The 23,487-nt window shown below is 35.9% G+C and overlaps 1 protein-coding gene across 2 annotated transcripts in view; it reads right to left on the bottom strand.

Moving 5' to 3' along the window:
• MDFIC2 (MyoD family inhibitor domain containing 2) overlaps nucleotides 1-22,690 on the bottom strand; it is a 112,084-nt gene extending 89,394 nt beyond the window's left edge. For both annotated transcript variants that reach the window (XM_045385881.3, XM_045385882.3), the window contains exons 1-2: nucleotides 22,571-22,690; nucleotides 21,906-21,993 (exon numbers count right to left, since the gene is read on the bottom strand). In XM_045385881.3, coding sequence (XP_045241816.1) covers nucleotides 21,906-21,993 — 88 coding nt within the window. In that variant the 5' untranslated portion in view covers nucleotides 22,571-22,690. The remainder of the gene's footprint in view (nucleotides 1-21,905; nucleotides 21,994-22,570) is intronic.
• Between the last annotated feature and the right edge of the window lie 797 nt (nucleotides 22,691-23,487).

Here is a 23,487-nt window from a genome sequence, read left to right on the forward strand (position 1 = left end):
TAACGCAGGAACAGAAAACTAAACACTGCATGTTCTCGCTTATAAGTGGGAGCTAAACAATGAGAACACATGGCCACGGGGAGGGAAACCACACACACTGGGGCCTACTGGGCGGTGAAGGGTAGAAGGACACAGAGGATCAGGGAAAATAACTAATGAGTACTAGTCTTAAAACCTGGGTCATGAAATATTCTGTATAACAAACCCTCACAACACAAGTTTACCTATGTAACAAACTTGCACATGTACCCCTGAACTGAAGATAAAAGTTAAACAAAAAAGAGTAAATGTCATTCATGTAACTGATTCATGTGCTTTTGAAGTTTCATTAACAATGTTACCTGGGTTAAACTTAAATCACTGCAGTTCCAAATTACTTATTTTTTTACTAAGGAAAAGAATATTATTGAAAGCAGTTTTACCATAAAAAGTATTTTTCCCATATTTGCATGTTTAACATCCAGGGCCCTGGAGCCAGACTATCTGGGGTTTGAAATCAGCTCCTCCACCTACCAGGTATTGACCTCAGGCAAGTTACATTATTTAGGACTCTATTTTCTCATCTGTGAAATGGGAATAATAATAGCAGTCAACTCATATTATTTTTTGAGATAATTTAGTGAATTCATACACATAACTGCTTAGGACAGTGTTACATGTATACTGTTATCATTATTATTATAACTAATATATCGTATTACTAATTTATCTAAGTAGAACTCTTAACTACCTTCTCCAGATGGACCTAGAATCTTGTATATAGCTCTATTCTTCTACTTCTCACATTGTATTGTACTGTACTTTTTCTGTTTATTTGGTCTTATCTCTCATCACATTCTGAGATTCTCAGGAGAAGGGACAATATATAAAAACTTTAGCACAGTGCTGGGAACGTCGGATCCACAAATGACAAACCCTTGGCTGTCACGTTCCCCTGTGGCTTCACTCATGACAGATTTGCTAGCTTTTTGCCACTCAGAATCCCCTTCAACACGGAACTCCTGTGAGTCACTGACAACAGATTAGAAACAGACAGCTCAAGATGACATGTCTTTTCTCCTCATGTAATAGATGCTCACTAAATTTTGAATAATACATTGTCATTTTAATACTCTTCTTCCAAGATATGCTGTCTGGTGATCTGATCTTTGCCTTCCTGGAAGAATGTAGGAGTCTAATATTTTCTGCTCTCTCATCTTTCGCCTCTTACTTAAATTGTATGCAACATTTTGCAATGGTTCTCCTTTATTTCTCAGATTCATTCGTTCATTAAGCATTACTATCATAGACAAGACACAACGGTTTCAAAGCTGAATAAATAGTCTCTTCCTTCAAGAAGGTAAACATGATTATTGTATAAAGCTATTCCCTTATGAATACTTCATGTATTTAAGTCTCTCCTGATATACTGGTAGCTCTGTGTCTCCCTTATAGTAGTGTGGTACTGGACAAATCACTCCATGTCTCTGAATTCAAGCTTCCTTTTATGAATTGGAGATAATAATACCACATAGAGTTGTTGTACAGATTAAGTGATTAAAGAATACATCTTGTAATTTTTACTCATTGATAACAATTATATTTATTTGATTATTTTTAATATAGAGTATCTATTTATTAGAATGGAGCCTCTGAGAGCCATTGCTATATATCTCTTTTTGGTCTTGAAATCTTCAGCTAAATCCACTATGCCTGACACATAGTAAACTCAATTATTGTCACTTACTATTATCAAGCATGATAACACTAGTAATACTAGCAAAGGTCAATCAGGAAACAATCATAAAGATGAAGCTTGAATTCAAGCCATGTGGGTCTGACTCCTTTGGTTTGAGAGACATTAAAAAAGGATAGTTTATAAACTTGTAATTATTTTTTATGCCAAATGATTTTTTAACTATCTAGCTTTGGGATGAGTTTTCCTCTATGAAAAATGACTATTTAAACTCCCTAATGATTGATAAAAACAATTCATTTTCAAATGTTTTCTGTTTTATGATGTACAAATACTTAAAACTAGATCTTTGATCACACACACACATGCACACGCACACACACTGCAGATAAAGAAAAGAATTATTTTCTTTTTTCCTTCTTTTTTTTTTTTTTTGAGACGGAGTCTCGTTCTGTTGCCCAGGCTGGAGTGGAGTGCGGTGGCCCGATCTCGGCTCCCTGCAAGCTCTGCCTCCCGGGTTCACGCCATTCTCCTGTCTCAGCCTCCCAAGTAGCTGGGACTACAGGGGCCCGCCACTACGCCCGGCTAATTTTTTTGTATTTTTAGTAGAGACTGGGTTTCACCGTGTTAGCCAGGATGGTCTCGATTTCCTGACCTCGTGATCCGCCCGTCTTGGCCTCCCAAAGTGCTGGGATTACAGGCGTGAGCCATCGCGCCCGGCCAGAATTATTTTCTTTTCATGGTTACACAATGAAATTGTAATAAAAAATTGTCGTTATGTTCAAAAATTTTTCTTTGAAGGTAGAATCACCTTGATAGAAATACTATATAATGAACTTTCAATAATAGCCTTAGAATATTTATGATTCAAAATTATCTAACAAGAAAAACATACATACGATTAATTAATAACAATTTAAATGTTTCATCTTTTCAGAATAAATAAAGACTATTTGTAGGTAGTACAGTGCAGGACTTTGATTTCTGTGCTTTGAAGCAAAAAAAAAAAAAAAAAAAAAAAAAAAAAAAAAAAAAAAAAGTAGCATATTATATGATGAAAAGAAAGAAAATTTGGCGTTCGCCAACTGCTGCTCTCCCTCCAGCTTTTTAGATTTCTGGAAGTATTCAGCTCCCATCAGTTCAATTCCTTAATACTTTCTGTCATGTAAGTCTGGTGAAGCCTACAGACTCCTTTTAGAATAATGTTCTTAAATGCATAAAATAAAGTACATAGTATTACAAAGAAAAACAATTACATGCAATTATCAAAATATATAAAAAACTGTGATATAGTTGTATATGTGCATCCTTATCAATACATTACATAAGACTTAGAAGTGGAATAACTAATTTGGGAATGAGAGCCAAGGATACTTTCTAATATCAGCAACAATAGAAATGAAATAGATATGAAAATATCTTTGATTTCTATTAGTGACAAAATCACAGACGATGCTGATCCTACTATTGTGATGCTGCCTATATTTCTGATTGAAGGAAATTTTAAATTTTAGTTAGAGGTTGTGAAAAGAAAACATCTGTGCCTTACTTGGGTGCCACAGTGATATAAAATGGTGTTAGCTTGGTTTTTGCCACCAAATAAGACATTTTTTTTGGTAGGCCTGTTCCTTTCCTTCCCATTTTCTCTTTCCAGAAAAACATTCTATTTCACTAGAAGTAACTGGATTTTTAAAATTGCATTAATATTCTTCTAGGTGGTCTTAAGAAAAAAAAATAACAATGAGTATCTGAACCTTACTGAAAGGAAAGAAAAAAGGTCTTAGGAGCCTGGTTATATTTATTAATCGGTAGAATCAACTTACCACTTTCAATTTCATCACTTTGTTTATTTTTGTGTTACATGTTGAAGCCTAAAGAGACTCTTGGAGCCAGAAAAAAAGAGCAAAGTTATCTGATGACAGAGGGAGCATACAAGCAGAAGCGTAAGCTATCACCCAAGAGTATGAGTGTACTTGGGGCAACAGCTGGGTGCATTTTAATATTTATCAATTTTTATTAAGGATACAGCTTGGTTTTATAAAGACATTACCATGTTTTAAGTTGTCTCATCTAAGTTTCCTTTTCTCAGTGTTTTAGAAATGTCAGTTGTTCAAAATAATACTACCCCAGCATTTAAAAACTAGTGTATAGAAATTTACAGTTTTCTATAGAACTAAAAACATATCCTTTAGAATAAAAATTACATTAATTAAATTGATTTTTTGAATAGTGTTCTTTATAAAACATTTTCTTTTTTTGCTAATGAAACCTCTTCACCCTAGGTCATGAATAGACCTTGTAGTACAAGTAGTAATGATACTTAGATTTGATTCTATTTCAATTTAACATATATTTATAAGCATTCACTGCTGACAGACACTACTGTAGGTATGTAGGAGAATATAGAAAGGAATAAGAAACCATATATTCCCTGATAGTTTCAAAAAAGTCAGAAAAAATGAGAAAGAGGTCCCAAAAATGACTATGAGAAAAAACGTAAAATAATAATAGTAGTCATTATTGGGTGTGAAGTGCTCTTCATTCATTATTGCTCATTCTGCAAGGTAGCCGGGTCACTTAGCATGCTTTCAGCTGTAAATAACAGAAAATTTCAACTCAAACTGGCTTAAAAAATAAAGTAATTTATGACTCACATATAAATTTTAAAGGTAGAATGGCTCAAAGTTTGATTAAATCAATGGTACAACAACACTTTTAAGAATCCAGATGTTTTTTTCCATGTCATTTTAGGTTAGACGTGTGGCTTTTTGCTCAGTCTGGCTTCTCTTATAAGATGGTTTCTGAAGTTTCAAGCATCACGTAGCAATTTGATAATATCCAAAATAGGAGACTATCTTTTTTGTGAACCGTCTTAAAGGAGCCAATGATCCAAAAACAAAGCAAAGTAAAACAGCCAACTCACTTCTCCTGAAGCAAACAAACAAAAACCCACAAAACCTTTACTAGAAGCCCCTAGCAGACGGGCTGTCATGTCTCATTGTCCAAAATTATTTGTTGCCTAAAATAATCAATGATCTGTTGCATAAAATGATCATTGGCAAGGGCAGTAGGACCACCATTATTGGGTTAAACCAGTCAGAAATCTTCCAACTTCTGAGACTGGTGATGGAATCACTCTGGAAATGCATGACTGCCCTGAGATGTGTGGATTCCTGAACAAAATTGAGATTTCTTAGAAGAATGTATGATGGGGAAGCAACCAAAGGAGCCATCATGATTTTTTATTTATAGCTTTGGAAACTGAGTTTCAGTAATGTTAAGCAATTGACCAAGATTAACATCTGATGAGTCCAGATTTCAAATATAGGTATGTGTGCTTCCAAAGACTCAACTCTGACTGAATTATTCCCAATGGCTTACATACCATAATGGAAGACCAGATATAGTGACTTATTACTGTAATCCTAGCACTTTGGGAGGTCAAGTGAGATAATCACTTGAGGTCAGGAGTTCGAGACTGGCCTGGGAAACATAGTGAGATCCCGTCTCTACAAAAAAGTTAAACATGAGCCAGGCTTGGTGGTGCACACCTGTAGTCCTATTCCTAAGTACTTGGAAGACTTGAACCCAAGAGGTTGAGGTTGCAGTGAGCTGTGATTGTGTCATTGCCCTCCAGCTTGGGTGACATAGTGAGACTCTATCTCAGAAATCAATCAATCAATAAACAAATAAATATACAAATACTACAATGCAAATATTTTAAAGTGCTGTATCTTTTGATCCATGATATCTTTTGATTCATGTTGAATCTCTTAGGCAAAGATGTTGCATTTTGGTATAACTATAATACATTATTTTTTATGAAACTGAATGTGGTTTAATAGAAATGTGCCTCCCACTTGATCTTTGTCTTGTTTCTCATACTTGCTCATTATATTCCTTCAGGAAAATAATAAAGCTAAATTACGTGTAGAAATAGAACCAGTCCTGACTTGCAAACCTTACTGCTTTTTGTACACCCATTTAAAACTGTGGCTAATATGTATTAACTTGTTAAAGACATCAACAGGATTCTGAGTCTGTTTTATATCTTACAATTCATTCAATGAGCAGCAGTGTTAGTGGTAGGCAAAGGGTGAAAGCCTTTTTTATCAGTACATTTTCTTTACTTTGTAATAAAGCAAACATAAAATGAATGAGTCTTTTACCCATATCACTAACCGTAGACATCCTTTTGCCATGAGCCCCCAAATAAGTTGTAGTTTGAAACATGAGATGCAGTGACATTTAATTTAAATCCTATGTTTTGTTTCCCTTTCCAAATCAGTTTATTGTCTCAATAAGTAAGAGACTGAAACAAACTCTTAACATGATGCTTTCTTACTATTAACTATGGGCTCCAGAGCCTACCAGAAAATGGACCTAATTTTAGATAACCAGAATTCAAGAAACACTTAGTCCCAGTTTATAGAACCCATCACCTCTCACACCATGACACTGATTAATACAATTTTCCAAATAAGATAATTTAAAAAAATCATTTAGTTACTTAATTCACACCAGGTGGAATCTACCCTACATTTCTCCCTGTGTTTCCAATGGAATAAAAAGCATGATCATTTACCCAGCTACTAGGACCTTGTCCTTGATGTTTTCTTTTCTTCCATCCCCACAACCAATTACCAGGAAGTCTTGACAATTCTAACTTTCAACAAGTTCTTAAAACTTCTCTTTTCTTCATTCACAGTGCCATTTTTTTAAACTCCTGCTTGGGCTACTGTAAGCCCACCTATCAGCTTTCTGTCAATCTGCTTTTTCTACTCTTCACCCCACACTGTAGCCACAGTGGTCTTTTTAAAAGGCATATCTAATAACGACCTCTCTGTGCTTAGTGCCATTTAATGTTTTCCCATTGCCCTTAGAGTAAACTTTCACATGGCTAAGAAATCCCATGTGACCTGACTCTCTGGTCTAGTTTATTGTCAATATTTGATCTAATACTGTCATGCTCCCCAACCGCCGCCCCCACCACACACACACACACACATACAATGGCTTAATCAAGGTATGCTGATTGATGAACTAAGTAATATATTATTTCTTATCAAAATGTTTTTCTGAAATGCTAGACACCTATTTCTCTCTGAACCTTGCTTACTTAAAAAAAATATGTTTATGCACAGTACGCTGTTTGTCAAATTTACTATTGGATGATTTAAATAAGAGTATGAATTATTTTGCCCAGCTCTTACTAATTAGTTATTGTAAAATGAGTCCTTACAAAAATAAAGCAAAAGAACCAAAGGGCCTATCTGCTTACTTAAATAAGCTGGGGAAAGTTCAAATAGATAGAGATTGTGAGATGCTTGCTCTAGACCACAACAAGAACTGGAGATCTTGGTGAAAATTAAGAGTTCAGATATTTGAGCCACTCAAAGGTTGTAATTAGACTATGCTTCTGTTTAACCCTCACATTGTTTATTTAGCTTCTCTGGTTACTAATGACAAATTTATATAATCTCTGTAGTTTCAATTGGTTAGACAGAAATATGAAGGCTTATTATTGCATATGTCTGGGTACCCTGTGGAGCAATGTGTATATTTGTGTTATCAGAATTCTCTAAAATGAAGTGCATTAAATTCTTTCTTCAAGGATGGAAAAATATTTGACTTAGTTTCCTCCCTTATGTAAAACGAGGAGTTAAAATATTTTCTTGCTTAAGCGTTTGGTTATTATTACTATTTTCCTTTTGTGGGGTATGTGTTAAGAAGTCAGGTAATTTGTAAAGTATCATTTGATTACCTAAAGAAAATGCTGAAACTAAAAAGTGTTATTACCATGAACTCACAGGCTTCTGATCACCAAAGTACAGTTGAATTTAATTCATGATTGAAAAGTACAGTTGATGTATAATGGCTATCTGAAAAATGTTACATTCGTTTATGGTTTAAAACTTTTAGAGAGTGGTCTCTTATTCTTTGCTAATTCCTGCTATTTAAAGATTCAGGGACAAATTTTTTAAAATTCTAAATATAACAAGGAAAATCAGGGTCACTTCTAAGTTTGACAATCGGGTGCTATTTGCTGAATATGAGAAAACAGGACTGTGTATATAATTTTATTGTTGGAGAGATGGTTTGACGAGATAAGGATATTTGAAAATTAAAGTTAGATTCGGCATCTAAATATCCTTAGGTTTGCAGGTTTTTGATCTGTTTATTAGTCATGCAAAAATATATTGCTGTTTGTTAATCTGATCATAGTTGATTCTGCCACTGGAGTTATTTTCCCCACACTTTGATGTGATATGTTTTATTTTCAAGTGCTTGTTTCACAAAGATAAGCAAACAGAATAAGATTTCCACTACTCTCTTCCACCAGCCATGTTTTTGTTTAGTTAGCCAACATCAATGGGAAGATATTAAAATGATTAATCCTTATAATTTGTTTGTGTCTTAAATGACTGGATATTATGGGAGCTGAACTCCAACTTTCATCTTGTAAATATGAATGCAGCAATATTACTAAGTTGTAATTCATTTTGAACTATTTAATCACTGTGATCTACAAATAAGTTGGCTTCTGAATCTTCGCCTAATTTCATAACTAAGTCTTCTTTCTCATTAAAATCACCATGACTGTGCTGAAGCTATGTGTTTAGGGAATCCAACTGAATGAGTAATAGGTTTAAAAATATGCCAGCTATATTGACTTCTCCACACTTTTCCAGTCTTCTTTAATTTTAGCTGTTGTAATGAGTGCAAATGAGGGGCTCTTGGTTAGCCATCTTTAAGTATATTTCAAAGCAGAGACTATGATAGAAGATGTACTGGATTTAGGATCAGAATACTTGGCTTGGGACCTGCTCCTGTTGTTTACTGCCTGGGTGACTTTGGACCCAATTATCTAAACTTCTCTGACCTTTATTTTCCTCATTTATAAAAAAGCTTGATAATACTTCTGCACATATATTTTATGTAACTAAGCTGAGGCATTGATGTGCAATAGGTTGTAAAGTGCCATCCAAAGGCCAAAAGTAAGGTGTGAGGATCTCACGTGGTGTTTTGGGTTAGCCAGATTATAAGGAAATACCAAAACACATTGTAATGAATTCCCTTGAGATTTAAAAGCAGAAAATGTGAAACAGCCTGAATATTCAAAAATGGGTAATTAGTTACCTATATTTTGTTACTTCATAGAATACTATATGGCTCTATATGTAGAGCCATTGAAATTATGCCATAAATCTGTGTTTATTGCTCTAGAAAGGTGTTCACATTAATTCATGAATCATCAAAACATGCTATTAAAATATTGCATAATCATATTTTATTAAAATTATAAATTTGTGTGTGTTTGTATACACACACATACACAAATATAAAGCATATAAGATGTACAGTGGCTATGTTTGTTGGTATTGAGAATAATTTTTGCCATTTTCATTTTTTAATTTTTCTAAAAAATAGATAACTTACGTAAAGCCACACACAAGCACATACCCATAAAGACATACATTACAAATTCCCATTGAATCCAGAGGTTTCTATAATCTCTGACAACTCCTGTCTCTCTGATCCCTTAATATCCAGTCCATGGCCAATGCTTGTTGGGGTCAGCGTTCTCCTGGGTGCCAGCCCTTTGTTTTCATTTCTGGAAACCAGTATCTCAAATTCAGAATTCGTGTCTTCGCATTTGTGGATGCAACAAGCTTCTAACTAGTCACTCTGGTTTCAGTCTCTACCCTTCCAGTCCATCTTCACAATATCCTCAAAACACAAATCTTTTCTAAAGCACAGAGCTGATTCTGTTATCGTTAGGTCTTCTCTGCCTTCCTGAACCCAACCTCACATATATTTTATCGCTTCCCTTTGTCTAATAACATTCAGTTTACACTCTTCAACCTAATGTTAAAAGTCCTTCATAATATAGTTAAGATTTATTTCACACTCCCACACATGCCCTTTCAACAGTCAAACATAGCTATTGTTCTCTGAAAAGAACATACCCCAGACTTTTCTGCCTCCACACTTTGGGCCATCGTATTCCATCAGTTTGTATTGTTACTGCCTATTGAAACACTATCCATGATGTATAGTCCAGCAGAATTCCCCATTTGTCTGAATTCTAGATGTGCTGCTTCCTACCTCTGAATCTCATATCTTCTTTGAAATTTATCCTTCCATTTATTCATGTCATTTTTGAGCATCTGCTTTAGAGGCTATTGTACCTCAAATATAGAGGTAAACAAGCCAGACACGCCCTTGCCCTTGAGTAAACAACACTTAACATTTCTCCTTTATTTAAATCTATTGACTTAGAGATAAACTTTCCTTACCTATCACCTTCTCTTACAACATTATAATACAACAACTATATATATCTTACAGCAACTATAATCAATGTCTATTGATTATGGGCACAATGAGTGTTATCTTACAAATAGAAGATATTCAATAAAAATATAGTTAGAAGGACATAGAGACAGAGTTAAATATGTGTATTTTTCCAGCAATGTAGTTACATACATACACATATATTATATATATTATATGTATATTAGCTTTTAACCATGTTACTTTCCCCTGTTGAGTGTTTTCAAAAATTAGATTTGATTCTTATTAGCATATTACTTCATCTCTAAAATAAAAAGAACTAGTTCTTTCTCCCAGTTGTATCTAGGGGAATCCAAGATGAGACTGATATTTGTCAAGTAACACTGAAGCAAAAAGTGTTCTTCTGTCATAGAACAAGTTATGTTACAAAACCCAAACTTGGCTATTTGTCCTAGAATTCAGAGGCCAGCGTGTTGCTTTTTAATTAATGGATGTCGGCCCACATAATGTAGAGGTTCAAATCTATACCAGATTTGGACACTACAATGTATTCATATCCTATAAACACACTACGTCTCCAAGTTATGTTGCTATTTTAAAAAAAAAAAAAAAGTCAAGAAAGCCCTTAGTGCAATTGTCTCCTCTTCTTTTGTTCCTAAATAAATGATTCATTCAGTAATTTCCCTTGGAAAAGTGAACTTCTTAACTATCTATTAAGTACCTCCCTCTCTTTATGTTATAGCTTTTCCTCATTTAAAAAGATGATATTAGTTATTTTCTTTTTTTTTAAGAAAAGAGGCTGGGTGATAAAGATTATTTACACAAAAGTTCTTTTCTTTTGAGACACAGTGGTAAAAAATGTGTTACTATTTTAAAATTAATTATGTTGTTTCAAGTGACTATTTAGCATAGTTGTTTTAGCCCAAACTTACTGAGTCCATTAAAAACAAAACAAACAAAAACACTTTTTAAATTTTAAGGTAAATCTTCATCTAAGGAATTGGGTATGTTCATATGGTTTGGTGTGTGAGAGATTTCATACTGCAAAATCCACCCAAATTGTTTTTCCATGTTCTATTGTATTTCAAATACAGCTGAAGAGTTTGTGCTTATCTGAGTCCTGTGGTAAACAGGATGTATTGCTGATATTTTATTTTCCCAACTGAATTATAAGTTTCTTGATTGGGCATGGGAATCATTGTGTATTCCTTGTGTAAGTGTGTGTCTTGCAGGAAATGAAAACATTTGTTGATTTCATTTACTTAATTTTATACTATTTTGTAAAACAAATGCTTCTTTTACAGTAGGAATGGTTTGTTTTATCAATCTGCATTTGCACATATTGGTCTAATAGTTATAAGACACATGTGAAGTGTGCAATCTTATCTTAATTTGTGGCCTGAATATATATTTTTGATACATTCTTAATTCTCAAGAAGATTTATTTACATAAACTTTTCATATTTTATGGAATTTATATTCAAGATATTGAACATAAATATTAGCAGATATATTTTGGTAACTCTAGAGGAAGTTTATTTTCTATCTATAATGCTGAATTTTCTAAATACAAAAAATGAAATATATTTGATATGTGAAAGAGGGGTTAAAAATGCAGATTTTCTTCTGTTGTCTGTTGTTTGAGATTAGAAATCATGAAGCACTTTTCTTTACTTTCTGCAGGGTAGCTATTTCATTTCAGATCCATATCGGTGTGGAAATTTAGCTCAAGAAGAAGAATTGCCTGATGTCTTATTTAATACTACGCTTCTATGAGTTGTCCTCTCTACTTTTTCTTAGAGTTATACACTGGCAAAACTACTGTCATTGCCCTTGCTTTTCATCTTTGCTGCACATTTACTTCTCGACAGGCTTAAATAATGGCTAAAATGGTTGAAATGATTTATGCCTGTAGAGCGATATCTTTATTTTCTCTATTCACATTCCTTTTTTTTTCTTTTTTCTTTTTTTTTTTTTTTCACTAATGGTCTGGTGAACACCTAGTGTAGGTGCATTTTATTAGCGAGTATATTCCCTCTAAATGCGGTTCCTAAGCTGAAAGAAATGGGCCATAATCATATAAAAGTAAAGTATCTCTTTGTAGAATTTACAAGAAATGGAATGTCCTTATTCCTGAGGCATAGAACATAAGAGACTTTTTTCCTCTCACTGTAAGACTGCTCTTTATACTAATGTTGATTAAGTGTATCACATCAATAGCTGTTGTGACATGTAGGAAAATGAATGATTCTACTGAAAATCTCTATTAAAAGGTGTAACTTGCTTGAAATTTCTAGTTATCTACAATTGTCTTCTTCCTACTGGGACAGGACGATTGGTTCCTGGTCTCTACAGATTGCTTCACTCCTAGTTCATAAAACTGCAATTAATAATGGTGAGCTAAGATCATTCTGGATTTGAAGTACTGCCTTATCATCATTGAATGAGAGTCTCTAAATCTGCTATTTAACAACTTATCGGGACTTTGCACTGATTAATTCATCTGGTCATAGTCTGAAGGCTGACATGGCATCTTGTAGGCCTTTCATTCCGTTGGGATCAACATCATCATTTTATACGAAATGAACTTACTACTTTATAGGCTTAGTTGGAAAGAAATTTTAACCATCAGCAGTGGGATGTGACACTGGAATTTAATTTGTTGGCCTATGAGAACAGAGAAGATCTCGTCTTTTGCTGAACTTTCTAAATATAAATTAAAGTTATCAGAGAATCGAAATGATTTTGACATTTGAACTTCAGTAGAAGGCCAATACATTTAAAGTAAGTACTCTCCTTCCTGAAACATTCAGCACTTCATCAACAGCACATATCAGGTTCTTAAGAAAATATTATTCCCTGTGGAGAAAAGCATGGGTCACTGCTACTGGCTCTTAGAATAGACATTACGTTGGGGCCACACAGCATCTATTCTCCCTTTATTCTGATGCTCAAACCCTGAATTCCCTCTGAAGAAGCATCTTCCTCTCATTGTGTGTAGCATTTTGGTGCTGTCAGTCAAGTTTTCTTGGCTTGCTAACCCAGGAGTTAGACTCATGGCCAGAGTTTTTGAGCTTTCTTCCTTGGGACTTGGAGTCTTAAGGAAGGGAATAGGAGGAACAAAAAATTATATGGAGCTAATTTATTTCAGAAGTGGTGATCTGAATGTATTATGTCTTGCTCCTAGGCTCACCAGAGCTAGATTAGTTCCTGATTCTCCTGACCCTAGATTTCCCTTCTAGATTGTGAGCTACTCTTGCATTTTCCAGTAAATTACCTTTATCATTAATGTAGCCAGAATCAGTATATGTTATTTTCCTCTCAAAAACTGATAAAGCTCCCTTTTAATATCGCTGAATTTTGAAAGTAATGTGCCACTATTTGATAGTTCTTTATTTTGTTTTTCTGAGATGGAGTCTTACTCTGTCGCCCAGGCTGAAGTGCAGTTGTGCGATCCTGGCTCACTGCAACCTCCGCCTCCTGGGTTCCAGAGATTATCTTGCCTCAGCCTCCTGAGTAGCTGGAATTACAGGCATGTGCCACCACACCCCAGTAATTTTTTGTACTTTTAGTAGAGATAGAGTTTCACCATGTAGGCCAGGTTAGTCTCAAACTCCTGAATTCAAGTGATCCATCCTCCTCGGCTTCCCAAAGTGCTGGAATTACAGGCGTGAACCATTGCGCCCAGCTTGATAGTTCTTTAGAGAATAAAATGTAGTAGGATAGCGTTTACTACTACAGTATAAGCTATATGTTTAGTAGGCATTCCCAGGGTTAGGAGTTTATTGCACTCCCAAATGTCAACCAGGGTCTGTGAAAGGCTCTAGGGCCTGTTTCTAGGCAAGCTCTCCACACACATGGAATCTCAGCCTTCTCTTTGGTCAAGATGCCCCAGTCACTCCTGTTTTCCTTCTCTTCTTGGAGCATGACATGTTCTTTCCTGCCCCAGTGCCTGTATACTTGCCATTCTTTCTACCAGAAATTTTATTTAATTTTCATTTCTCTCCCCATAAACAGATGCCATCTCATCCTTCAGATCTAAGCAAAATCTCAATACTTCTCTTGTCAACATTTCTCAAAATAGAACAACTCATCTCATATATCCTATTGCCCAATTGACAGTTTCCATGAGGATACCTCAGAGGCATTTCACAAGTAATCTGCTCCACCCGGATCCTTGACTCCTCCCTTTTCTAGCCAATTTCTCTCTCCCACTTCACCCGTCATCATTACCACTTCACAGTGTCAAAAGCCAGGGGTCAGCCTTTGACTCCTTTCTTTGTATCACCCCACATCAAGGCACAAGCCAGTCCTGTTGGTTCTAACTTCGCATAGACCTCAAATTCAATTATTTCTATTTCATCTTCAAAGTTGTATCCTATCCCAGTTACCATCTTTTGCATGGCCAACAGCAATATTCTCCTACTTTATTTCTGTTTCTTCTCTTTACCTCATGCAATATAAATGACTGCATATGTTACCCTGTGTAGAATCTCCAGTGGCTTCTAATTCCAAATAGGGGAAAAAGTACCCAAATTCCTGACTGGTCAACAAGGTCCTGCATTATTTCCAACTTAAGCACCTTCTTTTCCCTCGTTCTGCTTTTTCTTCATTCCCTTTTCCTTTTCCTTCCTTCCTTTCTATCCAGCTATTCTGAGCTGTACTATCTGCACAGGCTGTTCTCCCCATGGAATGCTTTTCCCAGATTTTTGCAGCACTGGCTCATTCTTGTTATTTAAGTCTCAGCTCAAATAACTTTCCCACAGAGAGAATTTCCTTGACCACTGATTCTAAAGGATAGTCCTCATGCCAATCTCTATCACAACATCTTGTTTCAAAGCTTCAAAACAATTACCCTTGTGAAATTATCTACTTCATGGCCTTGTTTTTATATGACTCACAAGCGAGTATTTTCACATCTATTTTTTTCTGTTGGCTATGCTTAAAAACAAAACAACATTCCATTTGGCTGCTACCTTTTTTTTCACCGCTATTTTTGTTATTAGGTAACGCACTTTCATGAGTTAATGAAAACTACAGAAATAAGAGCTAATAATTCCATTACCTGTGTTTACATGTAAAAAGAGTCTCAAGATATGCTATTTGTAGAAATTAACAATTTAAAGTAAGCATTAGTGTGGCTTAATATTTAAGCTAGATACAAAAAGTATCCCTTTTAGAAATGAGAATTATCTGAGTGAGAGAATTAGCATGGATTAATATTTAGTCATTATAATAAAGCACTTAAGTACATGAGTTCCTTGAGGGCAGGAACTGTGACATTTTCATTTTTTGGCATCTTTGTTTCTTTGTCTCACATGTTTTCTCTGAGTTCAAGAGGAGCCACATCAAATGGTTTCTGAGTTGAATAAAACGCATATTTCAGAATTATATAAATGTTCATGATCCAAAATTATTTTTTGAGAAAATGAAGTAAGTTGTTTTCACTTAGAGTTAAAGGGAAGTCCAGTGAATTTACGAATGTCAGTAAATGTGGGAAAGATTCTCAGTTTCTTCATCTCATTTGAAAACAAACATGAAAGTTCAGGAATGAGATGAGATTTTTGTATTATGCATTTGAGATTTTGCATTACATTGAAAAGGGAATTTTTGGAACCTGGATTTTTTGGACCTCTAGGCTCTTTTCTAGTATTTTGGATTATTAGTGTCTAATATTGGTTAATTCTGATAACCAGTGTATTCAAGGTGCTAAAACACTGGCGACATAACTTTTCTATGCCAACACTAAATAAGTTTAGAGGCATTTCCTCCAAAATGCACCTAAATAATGGTGTTTATTTATTTATTTATTTATTTATTTATTTATTTATTTATTGAGATGGAGTCTCGCTCTGTTACCCAGGCTGGAATGCAATGGCACGGTCTCAGCTCACTGCAATCTCTGCCTCCTGGGTTCAAATGATTCTCCTGCCTCAGCCTCCCGAGTAGCTGGGATTACAGTTACCCACCACCACACCTGGTTAGCCTGGCTCATTTCTGTATTTTTAGTAAAGAAGGGGTTTCACCGTGTTGACCAGGCTGGTCTCAAACTCCTGACTTCGTGTCTGCCCGCCTCGGCCTCCCAAAGTGCTGGGATTATAGGCATGAGCCACCTCTCCTGGCCAATAATGGTTTTTATATCACCAAAGATTGCGGTCATCATGTGACTGCTTACAGAAAAGAAGCTATACTGAATTCACAATAACTACACAATTCTCATCTTTCACACTCTTTCCTTCCTGACATGTATGGAAGGAGAGAAGAAAGCTTGTTTATTGCCCATTCCCCACCTCCTATATTTTTTATCATTTTTTTTCTCTCTCATGAATTTTTCCATTTGGGTACAACACAATTTAACAGTCATTGGATAGTGCCAACATCTGGGTAGAAGATTTTGCAAAACTACTGCTTTGGTGCACTAAAGGTGCACTTGGAACTTGGAATGATTTGTTTTTCCCCTATTGGTGACAACAGTGAATAAAATGCCCCACTAAAACAATTACAGGTAGCTAGTTTTCTGAAGGACAAAAAATTTATTTCAATATTCTTAGCTTCACATTTTTTAGGTCACATGATTGGTGTCTTGACTTTGCTCATATGTATAAATATGTATGTATATGCATATATGTGTACAAATATACACATTGACTTTGTTTGACTTTGCTCATACAAGTAAATATATATAAATATGTATATGTATGTGTGTATATATTTATATATAGAGAGAGAGAGACAAATAGAGAGATAGAGAGAAAATCTCTGCCAATGCAACCATGTTTATGGAAAACCAGTTTTCAGAAAATTACATTAGGTTTTGTTTAGAGATACACCCTCCTAGAACAGAAGCTGCAAACTGTCAGTCTATGGGCTGAAATAGACCCCAGAGCCTGGTTTCATTTGTCCTCCTTGGTATTTTATTGTTGTTGTTGTTGTTGTGTTGTTATTGTTATTGTTGCTGTTATTACTCAACCTTTAACAATCAGGAGATTTCACGAAGAAATCCAGATTTCCAGTTTTTCCTGAAAAATCAGGAGACAATATAAGAAATTGTGTGCAGTTCAAATGCTGGCAATGCTGTGATTTTAAACTGCAAATGGCAACAATTTAAGGGCCTCCATCCCTTCATCTTGATGTTTCTCTTCCGTATCAAATGGTGTAAGCTACAAGCACTGAAATGCTTACCCAGAATGCTCCTTGGCTTAATGGGGTATTACATGATATCCTATTCCACCTGTAATTTTCCCCCCAATTTCTATGTTATAACAATTTTTCCTCCATAAAGTTTTTCACATTTGGGCCTATTTTCTCCTTCTCTTTGATATGACTTTCATTCAGGTCATATTTTTCTCACTTCAAGGCTGCTAAATGTAGCTGTCTGTATTAGCCATTACCACCCCCTTCCCTTAACCTTTCCTCTGCTGGCTCCACCCCATTTTGCACACCAGTTACATATTTACAGGCTCATATCACACAAGCCTTGCCTCAGTTTCTTAGTTCTTGTCCTCAGGCCTCCAGTGACAACAAAGAACCAATGTCCACTACTTAACCAAAAGTCAGCACTCAGTCTGTTTTCTCCCTTCATTTTGCATTATTCCATATGTGAATAATTAGCCAATATGCCCATTTCCCTAGCACTGAAATAGGCATCTTCCAGCCTCTGATGCCTTTGCTCCCAGCATCACCTCCTTCTCTCCACCTGTGCAAAGAGACTGTGACTGCCTTCAAGACTGGACTTTCTAGACCACCTTGGCCCACAGTTTGCATAATGCAGCTCATCCTGCCTGGTGCATATATTTTATTTTGTTTTGAATCAGAGTCTTGCTCTGTTGCCCAGGCTGTAGTACAGTGGTGTGATCATAGCTCACTGCAGCCTCAACCTCCCAGGCTCAAGCAATCCCTGGCCTAAGTCTCTCTAGTAGCTGGGACTATAGGGGTATGCCATTATACTCAGCTAATTTTATTTTATTTTATTTATTTTTTTGTAGAGATGGTATCTTACCATGTTGCCCAGGCTGGTCTCAAACTCCTGGGCTCAAGGGATCTTCTCATCTTCTCCCAAAGTGCTGGGATTATAGGCATGAGTCACTAAGCTGAACAATGCTGCATATTTTTAAATCATGCCTTGTTTCTCTGATTATCTTAAAACAGGGTTTCTCCAAACATGGTTTAAAAATGAGTGCTTTTTTGGGTCTGTCAATGGTGTTTCTCAAACAAAATTTAGTTTAATTTTTTGTAATAGCTCTGGTTGTGGCTTTCCTAGATCTCTTTGACACCACCACTGATGTGAACAGACCCATGACCCATTTGGGGAAAGTCAAGGGCAATTAGGAGCCTCTTTGCTTTCCTGGCAAAAGCAAGACGATTGAATGAGATGAATGAATAATAAGGTCCTTGAGTGCAGGAGTGTATTTCTTTTTTGTATTGTTCTCTGTCACACTTATACCTTGTCTCTAGTTTCTCCAGTTAATAACACTGAATTCAATTGGATAAATGATATGAATGTTTGAAGTTGAGAAGTTAGAAATAATAGCAGTACTCAGAATGGTGATGATGGTAGTAACTCCTGTTGCTTGCATGTTCACTCTGAAATCAAGCACTTCACTCAGTGCTTTGTGTCAGTGACTCCACTGAAGTGCTTGCTCCAACCCGAATAAGGCATTGCTGTGATTAGCCACATTTTAACAGTGAGCAGTATTCAGCTGGAGTTCCAGAGGGAGGCAGCAGAGTCACTGTCATGTGAGATGTGACCACTTTGTCATTAATGAAAAAAACACTTTTTTGAACAACTGAAAGTATCTGTATTGCTTTTTAAGGGGGAGTGAGGGAGGGTGGAGGTAGACACATTTAAAATTCTGATTGATAACTGTTGTGGAAGTCACTGTAATAAAGTGGTTTAATGAAATGAATAGAATTTGGACCTCAAAGACCGAGGTTGGAGATTCAATTTGCCACTTAACAGCCCTGCAAATTTGAGCAAAATCTAAAGTCTTTCCAAGCCTACGTCCCTTAATTTGTAAAATGGGGACAGTACTACTGCATACCACCTTGTTGTAGGGATTAAAAGGAGGAATTTATATAAAATACTATAAAAAGTGTTGTTGCTATTACCATTGGTTCAGAAAATATAATTATATTATTCTGAGTAATATATTACTGAGTAATGTTTTTAAAGAGGGGGAAAAAACAGAGAAGTAACGAAATCACAGTCCCATAATCTCATAAAGCAAGCATTCTAGTCCCCAGCTAGGAAATTGAGGCTCAGGGAGGTAACGTAACACGGCACAATCACCCAGCTAGTAGGTGGCTGAGCTGAGATTTAAAAACAATGCCTACCTGATTCCAAATGCCATGCTCTTTTTACTGCACCACTTTGCCTTTTTAAAAAAATAAGCCAACCCATATGCTTTTTCTTAACATTGAAAAAAAAGACATTTATGTTTGAAAACCAACTCATCCTGATAATTCCTAATTAAGATGTTGTCATCTAGCATCTGGCTCAATTTCCTTTTATGAAATATAGTAAACATAATTTGAGTGTACTTAAATGAAGTGTCCAAATGAGATAAAACAGGTCACCTGGGAAATTAGATTTTATAGATTACAAGAATTCAAGGCCTAAGTTGTACTTAATGGACACAATTCTTTTTTTAAAGAAAATTCTTCAGGAAACAATTGATTGGTCTATCAATTTCATTATTATTTCTGTACGAGACATCTGTAGCACGAAGTAATTAAAGTAAAAATAAATAATATGAACTTCACCGCAAGTGTAGTGAAGAACATCTCTCTCTTCATGAATTTGAGATTCATAAGAAAGACACAGGGGATCTTTGATGCATGCTCTATTTTTTTCCCTTCCACATTGTTTTTAAAGGATTCTATTTAAAAGACCTTTTCAAAAAAAGAAGTTAGAGAATTTTCTTTTTTTTTTTTTTTTTGAGACGGAGTCTCGCTCTGTCGCCCAGGCTGGAGTGCAGTGGCCGGATCTCAGCTGACTGCAAGCTCCGCCTCCCGGGTTCACGCCATTCTCCTGCCTCAGCCTCCCGAGTAGCTGGGACTACAGGCGCCCGCCACCGCGCCCGGCTAGTTTTTTGTATTTTTTTAGTAGAGACGGGGTTTCACCGTTTTAGCCAGGATGGTCTCGATCTCCTGACCTCATGATCCGCCCGTCTCGGCCTCCCAAAGTGCTGGAATTACAGGCTTGAGCCACCGCGCCCGGCCAGTTAGAGAATTTTCAAGCTTTTAACAGAAATGATTCTGGCAACACTTTATGTCTGTATCAACTTTAGTCCTGAAGTAGAGTCTCTTAAAGAGATGATGTCCTACTATTAAAATTGCTTGGTGGGGAATTGGACAGAGAGAATTACCTTTTTTCTTTTTTAAAGAAGTATATTTTTATTATTTTTAATTTTATTTATTATTATTATTTTTGAGACAGAGTCTTGCTCAGTCACCCAGGCTGGAGTGCAGTGGTGTGATCTCGGCTCACTGCAACCTCCGCCTCCCGAATTCAAGCAATTCTCCTGTCTCAGTCTCCTGAGCAGCTGGGACTACAGGCGTGTGCCACCACACCCGACTGATTTTTGTATTTTTAGTACAGACAGGGTTTCATCATTTTGGCCAGGCTGGTCTCAGTCTCCTGACTTCAACTGATCCACTTGCCTCGGCCTCCCAAAGTGCTGGGATTACAGGTGTGAGCCACCGCACCCGGTCGTAAGTGTATTTTTAAATTAGGGTTGGGGGTAGGGTGAGATTAAGGACAAGAGTGGATGTGAGGGTATGATGAAGTTGGAAGTGTTGATTTCAACACTGTAGGAAAACATTTTTGAGCACAGATCATGTTCTGACAAGTAATTTAAACATTTTTTTTTTCTCTGGAACATGATGAGGTGGTGGTTAAATTCACATGCTGTAGAATCACACAAACTGGCGTTGAATCTCAGCTCTGGCACTTCCCAATTTTGTAATTTTCGGCAAGTTACTAGAACTCTTTAAGGCTCTATTTTCTTATTGGTAAATTAAGGATAATAACTGCTTCATAGGGTTGTCATGATGATTCAGCAAAATCATCAATAAATGTCAATAAACATTGTCAATATTGACATTATTATTATTGTTTTGGTTTGTCTAATTAACTTGACATATTTATTAGAATTTCTTATGACCTTATAAAGCAAATTTTAAGAATGTCAACTACTTAAGTAAGAGCTGTCCTTTTACAATGTAATAGATTCATTAAATGCTGAGAAAGACACAGCATACCTATTTAGATAAAATATCAAATGTTTCTTTTATGAGACATTAAAAGTGATCATAAAATCAAAAAATTATAAAACCCTGCCTTCTAGTAAATAATCACAGGTTTAGATGTATTTTCAAAAGTGCACAAATCTGTACTCATTAGGAGAACGTATTGATTTGTGTGTGTATTTCAAGCAACCATTTTACGCATGTGGTGCCCATGGCCGACTGCATTCTCCCTTGGGAAGGTGGCTTCTCTAATTGCAGTGAATGGTGATTCTATTTGTAGACATATTTTTCTATAGCAAGCATTCCTTTCTGTGATTATTATTTAAAAATATCTGCCCTTAAATTATTTAGTCTTCTTGGCTATGAAGGAGAAAAATCTACAGCACTGCAAAGACCTCACAGATAATATACATCTGAGTAGAAAATGCATATTAAGTCTTACCAACAAAATAATCTATTTCCTGCAATACAGGGACCACGAGAAGCATTTTAATAATAAAGATCGTCAAACAACCACTGAAGCCACATGAGAATCCAAAAAAGAAAAAAAAAAGTGAAAATCAGAAGTAATACTATTTGAACAATCAGGACATTTTTTTCCTCCTTCTCCCACACTATTCTTTGCTTATAAACAAAAGCAAAATTTTCACACCAATAGAAAATCAAGAGCAAGAAGACTTACCTTCTTTCAACCAAGAAATGTTATTTTTATCATTTTCTAAGTGCTCAGCTGTTCTTACTTTTATCTTTTCCAGCTCAGTTTCTGACATCTAAGTGGAAACAGAATTTGTGATATAAAAAATTCATTAAGAACCCAAATTTATAACATTGAGTTTTATATTTAGAAACTACTGCCATATTATGGGAAAATTTTATCTCTATAGTTTTTCAGTTCACTGTCCAATGTTAAGTCTTAACATTTTATTCATTTGTGTTATTTTAAAACACTGACATTGAAAACTAAACTTTGTATGATACTTCCTTGCCCAGCAACAAAGATTGCTATAAGACCTTACAATTTCTGAATGTGAAAGAATAACAAATTAATAACTAGCCATGGATTTGTAACAAACAAACAAACATTCAGTGGCTGTTTTAGTATTTTTTATAGCCTATAGAAAAGCATGCTGCAAAGTGGTATGCAAAGAGACAAATAACAATAAAACACAAAAGCATCTTTTCAGGAATTTATTGGGTGGGAATAAGAACCTTATGACCTAAGCCAGGCCAAGTTGAGCTCCCTGAAGGTGTTGACAAGACCTATTATGCACCTTCAGTGCAGTGCACTTGACTTTCATGGCTTGATCGCAATGAGCTCTGCTTGAATCAACACTGCAAAGTGCTTACCTGTGTGTTCCAAAGGGAGGCCCAAGGTGTGGGACTGGGGAGCAGCGAGCTGCAGCCTCCCTTGTCTCTGGATGTCCAGCATTCCTCTATCCTGACAGAAATGAGCGAAGAAGCAAATACGCTCCCTCCCGGGGTGGTGCTAGATTTGTATCGCTGCCAGAAGCATCCAACTTGCGGCTGAGAGTGTTTTTTTTTTTTTTTTTAAGGTAATATAAAGCCTGTGGTTGAAAACAATAAAAACCTTCTCCAGGCTAGTACTTATTTTAAATGACACTCTGCAAAACAGGGAAAAAATAATGAACTCTTTTCAAGTGGACCAAGTTTCTTCCATCCCTGCCATTCATTACTTCAGGTTAATATCAAAAGATGTAGAAAAAAAATGTATTGAAAAAGATACACAAGCTATTTTGGTTAAAAGAAAAGAAAGGGAAACCTTTAAAGCTACATTCTGGAAATTCGTCCTGTAGTTGATAGTTTGAAAAGCGAGTGTTTTTTCCACCTACTATTTTATAAACAACAAGAAAACTTTTCAGGCTTTTTTGATCATCTGTAGATATTCCAAAGGAAGTTTGGAATAACATTCCAAAGATGATATGTCATTAAATTCTTCAGTAAGGATAATACTAATTTTGCCAGACATGGTGGCTCATGTCTGTAGTCCCAGACTTTGAGGAGGCTGAGGCAGGAAATGGATTGCTCGAGGCAAGGAGTTCCAGACTAACCTGGGCAGCATAGTGGGACTCCATTTCTACAAAAATTAAAAAAAAAATTTTTTTAAATTAGCTGAGTGTTGATATATGCCTATAATCCTAGCTACGTGAGAGGTTAAGGTGGGAGAATCCCTTGAGCCTGGGAGGTCGAGGCCGCAGTGAGCCATGATTGCACCACTGCACCTCAGCCTGGGCTGTTAGCAGAGC

This window comes from Macaca fascicularis, chromosome 2, assembly GCF_037993035.2.
Source record: "Macaca fascicularis isolate 582-1 chromosome 2, T2T-MFA8v1.1".
Classification (NCBI taxonomy): domain Eukaryota; kingdom Metazoa; phylum Chordata; class Mammalia; order Primates; family Cercopithecidae; genus Macaca; species Macaca fascicularis.